Genomic DNA, 11,065 nt, shown 5'->3' on the forward strand with positions numbered 1-11,065 from the left:
TGTCCACCTGTACCAAAGAGCCAGGAGAAACACAACACTTTCACTACATACACGAGCTCAGGGTACCCTGAATTCTTTCACTGCAGACTGAATTTTGTGCTGCTTCATAGTTACCTCAGCCTAGTTTTGTTTCAAACCACTTTGCTGTTTTTCAGCAGAGGTTACAGTTTGATCAAAGCACACCTTTGGATACCTTTTTATTTTTTCCCTAATACAGACTTCCCTCTCCCAAGTAGCTAAAAATAGAACCTAGAGATGATAGCAAAGTCAAAACATAGCAAATTTCTAGTAAATGCTAATAAAGCACCAGCAAGAGGAGAGAGGGGGGAAGAAAAACTGAAGTGAAACTTGCATTGTGTACAATTTATTGGTCACTCCTAACTCAATGATGAAATTAAACTGAATGAAACTGAATGATAAAGCAAGTCTTGATCCAGGCTCACAACTTCCCCTGTCTACCAGACTCCAACAATTTGGGGGGGCTGCATTTAAGAATATTTAGAATTCCAAAATAATCAGTATTTGCTAGAAAGCTGACTTCTTTTGAAGCTGTATGTTATACCAAAGCCTGCTGGTGATCTTTAGTACTTAACCAAACCATTGATATCACTGCTGCATCTGATGTTCCAAATATCCTCCAGTGTGGTTTTAGAGAAGAAATTCCTCACATTCCACTGTGTTCCACCTGCTACCCAGTGAATCCACTGAAATTTCTCTCTGCTAAGTTTTACTCCCTATTCCCCCATCTCACTTACCTTCTTTTCTAAGCATTCTGCAAACTTCAACTGCTTCAACAGCTTCTTCTGCTTGTTGCTGAAGCGATTGTCCTGCTCTGCACTGGTTCCCTGGAGCACAGCAAACAACAGATTCAGTCTGGGGAGCCTTCAACCACCTCCAAGGATTATTTCCCCACGTGTCTGCACAGTGCACCAGTGAAACCAATCTCTAAGGCTGTTTTTCTGTCATTTATTCCAGGCAAAAGAAGCCTTTCAAGGTGCTTTTCAATTTTAGCTCTCACCAAGTGCTGAGGATTTTGGGGTGAGCAGCTCCTGAGCCCCACAGTGACACCTCAATCATAACCCCCCACAAATTAAAGTATGAGCAGCATCAAACTGCCAGGAAAAGGCTTTATTCATTTCTTTATTAAAGAAATAAAGTGGTTTTCCTCTGCTCAGGAACAAAATCTTCCTGTTTGCTTACAGTGACACCTCTGAAACCTTTGGGCAGTTTCCCTGAGGCAAAGCAGGGAGCAGAGAAGTACAAAGAATGCATTTTATTGATCCTGCTCTGTTAAAAGTTCACTGACTGGCTCCACTTCCATGGACAGGAGCTGTAGGTTAATTCACTATGGAGGGAAAGGCCTGGAAGTCCAGTTCTGGAAAATTTACTGGCAGAGAAGTAAACAGAACCAGGCAGGAATTAGAGGAGATGCAGGGCTGCATCCAGATCCTGGTGGGCTGCTCATGACTGAGGACAAACCCACAACTTAGGAAATTTACTCTAGGAATCAATGTGACTGATGGAAAACAGGGAATTTTATATAGGCAATTATCAGTGGAAGAACAGGGCTCAGTACAAACAAAAATATAAACTGTCAAGGAATTAAATGGTAATAAAGAAGATAAACCCCCAAATTCTAAGTTGACTTTGGTCAGAAAGCACCTGGAATTAGTAATGTAACACATTGCAAAGTCATCAGTTACTATTCCAGAACATGGGAATCCTAAAGTCTGACTGTGGCACAGGCACTTCCAGGGATTAAAACTCTTTACAGTATTTGCAGTCTGCTCTGAGGCTTACAAAAAAACCACGATACTTGCCAGTTCACTCAACAACTGAATGTTCTTTTGGGGTTTTTTAACATTATTTCACAATCCAGAAGGGAAATGGAGGGGAAGTTTCTTGTTGATAACACGTGGCAAGCAGCAAAAGGAACCAAACAGGACAGAGCAAGGGGGCTACAGGAATTTAAAGACAGACAAAATAAGTTTGCACTGAAACTTCACAGAAATGTGAAGAACTGACAGAATTATAAATAGAAGGTTGCTTGGTATGGGGAGTCCAAATTGCTGCTCTGCTGCAGTTCTGTCATTTCACATTTGGTTCCTCCTGAACCCAGAATAAAACCAGAACACTGTTCACAGCCCCATTTCAGTGCCATGCTACTTCGGTTTTTATAAAATGCCACCTTCCAAAGGCCTGTTTAAAAGAATATTTGATTTCTAATCCAGAGTTTGCAGCCCCAGTAATCCTGCTGTCAATCACAACTACCTGATTTGTAAACCTTTTAACAACTACATCAGAGCAAGTGTGGATTTAATCTGCAATTATTTTTCCCAAGTTAGTTCACGAGCACAGAAGTGAACTAAGGGAAGGTTTATGTGTGCTGCCGTGTTTTAAAAGCATTCTAGCCGCAGGAAATGAAAATAATATGGGCTGAACAAATGAATGAACCTTGAAATTTAGATTGGTTTTCAAAATTATCACCGAAATCCTCAAAATAAGGTCATTTCAATTAATGGAGGAAAAAGCAGAAAAGAAATAGACCCTGGGTAGGTTTCATGGTCTCTGCAGAAAATGCAACACAGCTGAAAAACTAGAAGAAACTTAAGAATTAAAAATAAAATACCAACGTAAAAATACATCCTATCTTCTTTTTGCCAAGAACACACTTCATAACCTCTAAAAAAAGCCCAATAAAAATAAGGACAGGGGTATTTATTCGCTTTGAACGAGGACACTGAAGAAGGCGGACAGCGCAAACCCGGGCTCGCCCCTCAAGAGCCCCTCGGTCCCTTTTCCCCCCCCGCAGCTCGGGGGTCGCAGCGGTGACACGACCCCGCGTGGGTCGGGACCTCCGGGGTCGAGGCCGCTCAGGGCCCGACGCGGGGCCAGCCCCGGGGTGGGGGGAACCGCGGAGCTTCCCCCCGTGCCGAGTCCTGCCCGGAGACGCTCGATTCCCCCCCGCCGCCGCCCGGGCCGCGCCGCCGCGGCCTCTTCCCGCCGCCATTTTCTCCGCGGCGAGGAGCCTGCGCAGGGCGGGGGCGGGGGGGCACGGCGGCGCCGCGCGGGGCAGCGCGGCTCCAGCGCGGCTCCAGCGCGGGCCTGCAGCGGGGCCGAGCGCTGCCCCCGTGCCCCGGCGGGGCCGCCGAGCCGCCCGCCCGCCCTCAGGGCCCCTCGGGCCGGCACTTACGCGGAAGAACCCGGCGTCCATCTTGGCTCCTCCGCCTCCTCCGGGCCGCGGCGCGCGCTGCCGTCCCGGCGTGCACCGCGCGCCCCCTCAGCCGTGCCGGGGGTGGGAGGGGGGGAGGGAAGGCGGGAGGGGCGCGAGGGGGTGGGCGGGGCCAGGCGCGCGCCGAGCAGGGTCTCCCTCCGCCGTCTGCTGATTGGTGGAGGCTCGGCGCGCGCGCGGGAGCCGGGCCAATGAGAGAGCGCGGCTGCTCCGGCGCGCGCGCGGGGGTGAGCGCGGTGTGAGTCGCGCTCTCGCGAGGTGTTGGCTCCTGAAGCTGCTGCCGATGTCGACATCTCGCGAGATCTCAGCTGCCCTCACGGCCGCGGCCCCCTCAGGGATGGCGACAGGGCCGGGCAGGTCCGTGAGGGCACAGCCTCAACCCTCGGGAGCGGCCCCTCGGCTACCTCCCGGCATAACAGCGGTCCCTGGGCGGGAGGCAGGGCTCTGAAGAGGTCACAGAATCCCAGAGGAGTTGGGGCTGAAAGGGGCTTCTGGAGATCATCCAGTCCAACCCCCTGCCCAGGCTACTGGAGTAGGTGACACAGGAGCAGGTCCAGGTGGGTTTGGGATGTCTCCGGAGAGGAAGATTCCAGGCCCTCTCTGGGAAGCTGTTCCAGGGCTCTCACACCCTCATGGAAAGAAGTTCTTCCTCATGTTGAGGTGGAACTTCTGGTTTATTTTATGGCCATTGCTCCTTGCCGTGTCCCTGAACAGAGTCTGACACCATCCTCTGCCACCCCTTGGAGATATTTTATGGATTAATAGGATCGCCTCTCAGCTTTTCCTTCTCCAGAATAACCAGGCCCAGCTCCCACAGTCTCCCCTCATGAGGGCGATGCTCCAGACCCCAAACCATCTTTGTGGCCTCCACTGGAACCCCTCCAGCGCCTCCTCGCCTTTATTGTCCTGAGGATAAGTCGTGATCTCTCCACCCCATCCCACTCAGGACAAACTGGTGTGGCTCCTGGGCTGAGTTACAGATGCATTTTTTTAGGAAATATGTTGTTTATGGGACTCGGGGAAAAAACCCAAAGGAAATTATCATATTTTATCTGCTTAGACTTGTAACGATCTGAGTTTTGCACGGCCAAACTTGGGACAGTGCTCGACTTGGCTGCTCAATAACCCTGGCACTGTGGATGAGAGAATTTAGTAAAGTTGACTTTACAGAACCCATGGGAAGGCAGGAGGACACTAGGTGGAGCTCCGTGCTCTCTGCTGGGATAAGGAGGATGGAAGTAAACGTGGGGGGGAAACTGAGTTTTAGGGTCAGGACTTACCCAGCAGCAAAAAAATAAACATTTTACCAGAGTATCTGTAACAGTGAAATTCCAGCTGGAGGATCCTGTAAAACTTTTAGGAGGGAAAAAAACCAACCATTGATTCTTGCAAAAGAGGGCCAGCTGACAGGGGAGCATTCCCAAAATCTGTGTGTTTGGAAGTGGAACCCGGGGGCCAAATCAGGGCAGGTTGGATCAGCCCTGAGGCGGCTGCTGTTAACAGGGCAGGGAGAGTGTGGGATTGTTCCTGGAAAGCTCAAATCCACAGCAAATGGCACAGAATAGGGATTTTTGTTTCTTGAGAAGGTGGTTTTGCTTGCTCAGCGTGAGCTCTGGGTTTTGCTGCCAGGAGGGGCCTTCCAGGAGGTGCCAATGTGAGGCAAATTTTACTGGTATTTGAATTTTTCAGCTGGAGCGGTGCTGGTGTGGTCACAGCAGCTGGTTTGCTGCCAATAATAGTAATTCTGTGAAACTGGAACTGCTTGCAGTAGTTCTGCTTATTCTGCTTTTGAACTTCATTGGCTTGAAATGAAGCAAATGGAAAGTAAACAAAATTTTCTAGAAGTAGGTCTGGCTAGGGATGTTAAAATCAACAACAGTAAGATGGGCTTATCCTTCCTAAAATAATCTTGATTTTGTTCCCATGGAACAGCTCGGAGAACATCCAGAGATAGAAACAGAAAATCAACCCCTTTATATTTTTTTGGGAAAAAATTAGATGTGCATCTGCTTTCCCTTCTGAATTATTAAATCAATACTCCCTGCCACAAAAAATAAGGTAGAGAACCAGGACAAGAGAAATATTTATGAGGAGATTCATAAACTTCACAAACAGCTGTCTCAATATTTGGTTTGGAATCCAAACCATGCTTCAGTTTCAGCCAAAAAAGAATATTGCAAAGTGATTGAATTTAGTTTCTGCACAATAAAAATTACCAGTTAGTTAAACTGACCTGCTCAAGAGATCCAAGCTTATTGGAAAAAATATGAAATACAAAATCTCAGACAATCTGCCAGTCAGTGTCTGACAATGCTGCTCTGTGTTCCTACCCCGTGGGCTGTGAGTGTCCCTGGGAATTCCTTTGTGCCACTGCTGCACACCCACAGCCCTCACAAAACAACCTCACTCTGGGTTGGTTTCGAGAATAAAAAATTGCTAAAAATAATTGGGCTGCACCAGAGTACAAAGCCTTGCAGGGTGAGCAGCACATTGGGGCTGCACAGAGCCTCCCTTGCTTTATCCAAGCTGATATTTTCTATTTCCATGCTTATTTTTTTCAGTTAAAGAACTCAGATTTTGTGTAAGACAAAGCATTCTAACACAGCTCTAGCCATGAACCTGAATTGAGAGCAAAACCCCCCAGACACCGAGTTCCTTTGGAAACAGAGAGTTACAGAGTTTATAGAAATAGTTTAAAAATACTTGTAAACAAGAAGTAACATTTTTTTCCTTAACCTGTACACATGTGGCAGTAGAAACATGAAATATGAGTAAAGATAAATACAATTTCAATACCTCCTGTACTACCCATCAGATATAAAATAAACCACAAACCTCTTCCATGTAACTCATAACAAGCTCAGGTTGCATGTCCAGACTTTTCCTACTGTTTATCAGCAGAACAGAGAGGGTTCAAAGTCTCTGAGGAAACAAAAGTTCCACAACACCTGGGCATCTTCTCTTCTTGGTTTATCCAGACCCAGAAGAGACCTCGCTGCCATCCTGATGATTCCTGGACTTCCACTTGTTATTTCAGTCATAAGAAAAGTGTCCAGACCTCTGGGGTTTTTTTTCTCCCAAAGAAAGAAACCAGGATTTATATCATTTTACAGAGGGAGTAAGAGCCGGTTGCTGTTCCCAGTGCAGCTGTGCTGAGGAGCCCCAGGTCCATGGGATAACAATTCCATCTCTTCTCTGGCAGGAAGGGCCAGTGTTCCCGGTTACCTGCTCTGCAGGTGGATGTCCACAGGGATGAAGGTCACCGAGGGCTGCTGGGCCAGGCTGTGGCTGTTGTGCCCCACAGGAGGTGGCACTGCCAGCTTGGAGGATTTGGGTTCCAGCTCCCGCCGCACTCTCATGCGCCTGGCAAAGGTAAAAGGGGAATTGGCACCAGGGCTGGCACCTGCAGAGGTCTCTCCTCTCCCAGGGTAAGTTTTGGTAAGACACAACCCAGTCAAACCAAGCCAGGATTTCATCCCAAAGATACCAAAAGTCTTCCCAGAGCATATGTGAGCTCTGAGAAGTGAATCGAGCTCTCCCTCTGGCAGCCTTGGTGCACACTCAGGCCTTCCCTGCATCACCAGGAACCCATAAAAAGAGCTCCCACCACACAGCCTCCATCAAGGAGCTCTTTGTGCTTCCTATGATCCAACCACAGAGCACTGACAGTGAGATTCGGTACACTCCAATCTCTGCTTAGATTCTCCTGGAAATTTTCAGCACCAAGCCCTGAAATGCTCTGTTAGCTGAGAGCAGGGACTTTGGTTCATCCTGCTTTGACTTGGTGACTACAGGACTTGGCCACGTACCTGTTGTATGTTTTCAGGATGAGCAGAACCACTGTGAAAATAATAATCACCCCCACCACGATGGCAGCAATTATTGCTCCAGAACCTGGGAGAGAAGCAGGAAGGGAAAAAAGCCATATTTACAAAGTTGTCACTGTAATCTTAGAAGTTTGATAAGTTCAAAGTCCACTTAAAACCAAAAAGAGCCACCACCCCACTCCTTTCCTTACTTTGATAGAGACTTTGTTCTTGAGACTTTGTGGTCACATTCACCGAGAGCTGAGTGTTATTGGTCAGTGGTGTGGCCGTCGTCATCTTGAGTCAGCTGCAGAGGTGAAAAAGGAGTGAATTCCTAAAATATTAACTCAAATTTCATGGTGCTAATTAGGCAACTTCCCACCAAAGGCTCAGAGCCTGCCAAGTGCAGGCTCACTGAACTGGGGTTCTTCATATTTTCATTGCGGTGGAAACCTGGCCCTACCAAAGGAATGGAAATTGGTACAAAGGAAATTTTGGTACAATCTTGAGCAATTTGCTTCAAAATATCTCCTGGTCAGTGTTAATAGGATAAAATAAGATATGAACACAATAATGTGTTTTAAATGCTTTGGGATTTTAGATTATCACCTCTGGTTGAGATTCAGATCACTGAGCAATGAGTGTGAATGATTCTGCACCCAGAATTCAGCAATGTCTTGAGGGAAGGGAAAAACTCATCACAGAAAGGTTTAAAAATTCCATTATAAAATAGAATTTAAGGGAGCTTCATTCATCTAACATGGGGAAGAAAAAACATTCAACCCCTTCACTTGGAGCTCCAAAAGTGTCAGGACAGCCCCTGAACAGGGATATTGCAACGTGGCTGTGGCAGGAGGTTGTGAGTTCAGCCCAGTGTCAGCTCAGGTCTGTTATTGGAAGTGGGTGAACTTCCAAGGGCACAGCTGAAAACATGTCTGTGTTTTGGTGGGTAAAAGTGTGGATCTGGAAAGAGCAGCTGGGATGTTTGCTGGTTTTATAAGGGTTTTCCAAGTGTCCCTGGAAACCCGAGCCATTAAAGGGCTCCTTCAGGCCGAGAGGGGTGTGAGCACCAGTTCAAAGAGCCCTCTGGAACAGCTCAGCTCCCAGCCCCAGAGCTGAGACACTCCAACTGCCCCTTGAAAAATAAATTATCCTTCAGCACTTGATATGGAACTGAGTTTCCCACTTCAGATACAACCAGGCAGGACTCTGGTGCTCCGCTGGGATATTGTGTGGCATGGTAACTTTAACTTTACACAGCACAAGATAAATAGCCAGAAATAATTCAGTGGAAATCAGTTGGTAATAAAAATTAATACCAATTAAAAACCTGCAGAGCAGGTCAGTGAGGAATAAGAGGGATCAGGAAGCAGCAAGAAGGGAAGTGGTTGGTGTCTGACTGGGATGCAGGATGAGAACTGCTAGAGCCACTCTTCAAACGCTTCAAATCCCCTCAAATTAAAAGTTTGGTTTTCTTCTTTTAATCTAAAAACCAAACTAACTTTGCTCTGAGCCTGTAACTGGGTCATTCTCCCATGAGTGAATGATTCCTTTGTTTAGCCAAAGCCAAGTTAATTCAGCAACATGAGCATCAGTTGAAATATTTTATGTTTAGACTCTGCCCAGCCCTATTGTCCAGCACAGGGTTCACACACACCTCAGAGGAACCTGGGAGGCACCAGAGCTCAGGGACAGCTGTTCCTGTCTCCTCTCTGTGTAGGATGGTAGAACCTCCATCCTCTCATGTGGATGAAGGTTCTACCAGTGACAGCAGAGGCTCAAGAGACTCGTCATGAAGAGCTGAGCAAGTGTTCTGACTATGGGCATAATTCAGAGAAATCCACTTCCAGATCTCACCTTGTGGCTCCTGACTAGGCCAGTGTAATTGCCAGATCTACAGAAACCTCTTCTTCCTCCTCTGGCTACCAAAATAAAAATTCTAAATAAATAAGGCTGAATATTTTAATATTAAGCCATGAAATATTCATCCTTCTGACCTTCCCTTCGGGTCAAAGCACCTTGGGAATGGTGAGCTGTTTGTGCATGAGTCACCCAGACCCAAAGAATTTTTATTGTCGTAGTGAAACCGCCTGTTTACGAAAAGGATTAATTTATCCAGGAGGCTGCACCAATCTGAGATGCAGTTTGAAAAATGCATCAGGTGGGGTTTTTCTGCTTTGTGTAGAAAGTCTAGAGGTCCAAGGTCTGTGTCTCCAGCCAGGATGGAAGGTGCCAGTCCTGCTCTTACTTGGAGTTCCAGCCCCATTACTGCCCCGTGAACCAGCAGGTTACACCTGACCAAGCCTCTGCTGCAAGAAAGACCCAGCAAAGGCCAGCAAAATCCATGGGAACCTACTGATTTTCAGCCTGGATCCTACTCTGTTCAGAAAAACGTTTGGAAAATCAGGAGTGCTGGATAAAAGCCATTCAGCAGGGGAGAAGAAGTGGACTTTGATACAGTAATCACAGGACATTCTTTGTCCATGACACAGGGCTGCACTTCCCCCTGTGCACACACACCTGCCTGGGCTCTCAGAGCCTCTCATTCACCCTCACTCTCCACCCTGCTGGTTATTTTTGCATCCCCACGTTATGAAGCTGGAAATGTTTCTATAAAGTTCAGCTTTGGGCACATTTCCATTTCAAACACCTTGGCAGATACAGGGGATAGGTTGTTCTGGCAAGTGGGAGCAAGGCCCCCTTTTCTAAAGCCTTCCTGCTGCCCCTGCCCTGGGTTTGTTTGTGAGGACATGGGGATCAGAGCTCACCTGTCAGCAGCACCTGGCAATTACAGCAGAGGGGCCACAGGGAGCAGAGGGGTTTGTTTGAGGTTTTTCCAGGATGGCTGGACTTGGAGAGGCAGCTCCCTGCCAGGGAAGGCAGGTGCTGGTTAGGAGAACACAGATTCAGTGCTTTCACCTGGGAAAAGGTGGGGTTTGTGTGGAGCTGGGTTGTTCCAGCCCTCACCTTCCCAGCAGCCCGGGAACACCGCCAGGGATCAAGACAAGCTGTGATTTCAGAGAGTAATAAAAACACAGCGTCCTTCAGTGAGACCTGAACGTGCCTGGGTTTACCTTGAGAGGCTCTAAAGAGGGAGGAAAGAGGAAAGAAAAGCCCAAGTTCAAAGTGGCCTGAGGCAAACAAGCCTCCCTGTGTGAGCCTGAGTGTCCCCATGTCAGGGCAGCACCTTTACATAAGCATTTTCTCAGGTTCTGGCATGAGCTGCCCAGGTTGAGCTGCTGGTAGAACACATTAAAAGCGGTTCATTGCCTTGCCAAGACAGAGACAGTGGCACAAACTGCAGGAGCAGCACCAACTAAAAACCCCTCTGTAGTTCTACCTGTCTGGTTTAGATCGTGAGAGGCACCAAAACCCCTGAGCTCCCACAGGTGACAAGAAGTGACAACAGGACCCCCAAAAGGAACACCCTCATTTCTAAAGCCATGCCTGGAAATATGAACTTGATAGATTTTTGTCACTGACTTGCTCAGGAGTGGTGTCTAAACCAGATCATGAACTGCACATTGCCCAATTCTAACTTTTTATGTTTTGCCTTAAAATTCTGGGCCACACACACTTCTCATTCCCCTCTGTGAATGCAGTTATTCATGGGAATAACAGGAACTCCACCATGTTCAGATCCTAAAACCACCCCAGACTCTTCAGGGATGTGCAGGATATGGAAGAAAACAAGCCAGAGGTATTTTCCCACTAGTTCCAGGCCAGGATCTAACACTGGGATCAGGAGACTTGCTTAGATACTTGGGAAATATTCAACAGAACCAGGATTTGGACTTAAAACCCTGGAAAAATGGATTAAAATGGAAAAAAAAAACCAAGCACCACCACAGTGCTGGAACTCAGCAGTCAGAGCTTGCCTATGCCAACTTGTTGAATCTGTGAGGCACCTTCCCCTCTGCAGAGCCCTGAAGACACCCACAGCAGCTGACACCTCACACTTGCAGCCTGTTCTCCACCTGAACCGCTTGGTAAGCCCTCAGTGCCCCACTCTGGCACCCACAGAGGG

The 11,065-nt window shown here is 47.6% G+C and overlaps 2 protein-coding genes across 11 annotated transcripts in view; both read right to left on the reverse strand.

Annotated features, from left to right (window-relative positions):
- The window catches only part of SRRM1 (serine and arginine repetitive matrix 1), a 17,403-nt gene extending 14,117 nt beyond the window's left edge, over window positions 1-3,286 (reverse strand). For 6 of the 9 annotated variants that reach the window (XM_015649350.3, XM_033519564.1, XM_015649354.3 and 3 more), the window contains exons 1-3: window positions 3,194-3,286; window positions 756-845; window positions 1-7 (exon numbers count right to left, since the gene is read on the reverse strand). The exon at window positions 1-7 is cut by the window's left edge and continues 116 nt beyond it. In XM_015649350.3, coding sequence (XP_015504836.1) covers window positions 1-7; window positions 756-845; window positions 3,194-3,214 — 118 coding nt within the window. In that variant the 5' untranslated portion in view covers window positions 3,215-3,286. The remainder of the gene's footprint in view (window positions 8-755; window positions 846-3,193) is intronic. The other 3 variants (XM_015649357.1, XM_015649356.1, XM_015649355.1) reach the window with 2 other exon arrangements.
- A 1,900-nt stretch (window positions 3,287-5,186) lies between these two features.
- NCMAP (non-compact myelin associated protein) lies at window positions 5,187-10,679 on the reverse strand. Of its 2 annotated transcripts, XM_015649308.3 has the most exons (4): window positions 9,807-10,679; window positions 7,251-7,345; window positions 7,042-7,126; window positions 5,187-6,595 (listed from the first exon to the last, which is right to left on the reverse strand). In XM_015649308.3, exons 2-4 carry the CDS (start codon window positions 7,333-7,335, stop codon window positions 6,454-6,456), a joined length of 312 nt encoding a protein of 103 aa, XP_015504794.1. In that variant the 5' UTR covers window positions 7,336-7,345; window positions 9,807-10,679; the 3' UTR covers window positions 5,187-6,453. The 2 variants fall into 2 exon arrangements, with proteins under 2 accessions (XP_015504794.1, XP_033375505.1); XM_033519614.1 differs by lacking the exon at window positions 9,807-10,679 and having other exon boundaries at window positions 7,251-8,253.
- Between the last annotated feature and the right edge of the window lie 386 nt (window positions 10,680-11,065).

The sequence above is a fragment of the Parus major genome, chromosome 23, assembly GCF_001522545.3.
Source record: "Parus major isolate Abel chromosome 23, Parus_major1.1, whole genome shotgun sequence".
NCBI classification, from domain to species: domain Eukaryota; kingdom Metazoa; phylum Chordata; class Aves; order Passeriformes; family Paridae; genus Parus; species Parus major.

Bases quoted from the DNA above. Each gene is read 5' to 3' on its own strand.
- NCMAP (XM_015649308.3), bottom strand. From the start codon at position 7,335: ATGACGACGGCCACACCACTGACCAATAACACTCAGCTCTCGGTGAAT. The intron at 7,127-7,250 runs GTAAGGAAAGGA...CTTCTCTCCCAG, and splicing joins AGAACAAAGTCTCTATCAAA to GTTCTGGAGCAATAATTGCT. The intron at 6,596-7,041 runs GTACGTGGCCAA...TACCTTTGCCAG, and splicing joins ATCCTGAAAACATACAACAG to GCGCATGAGAGTGCGGCGGG.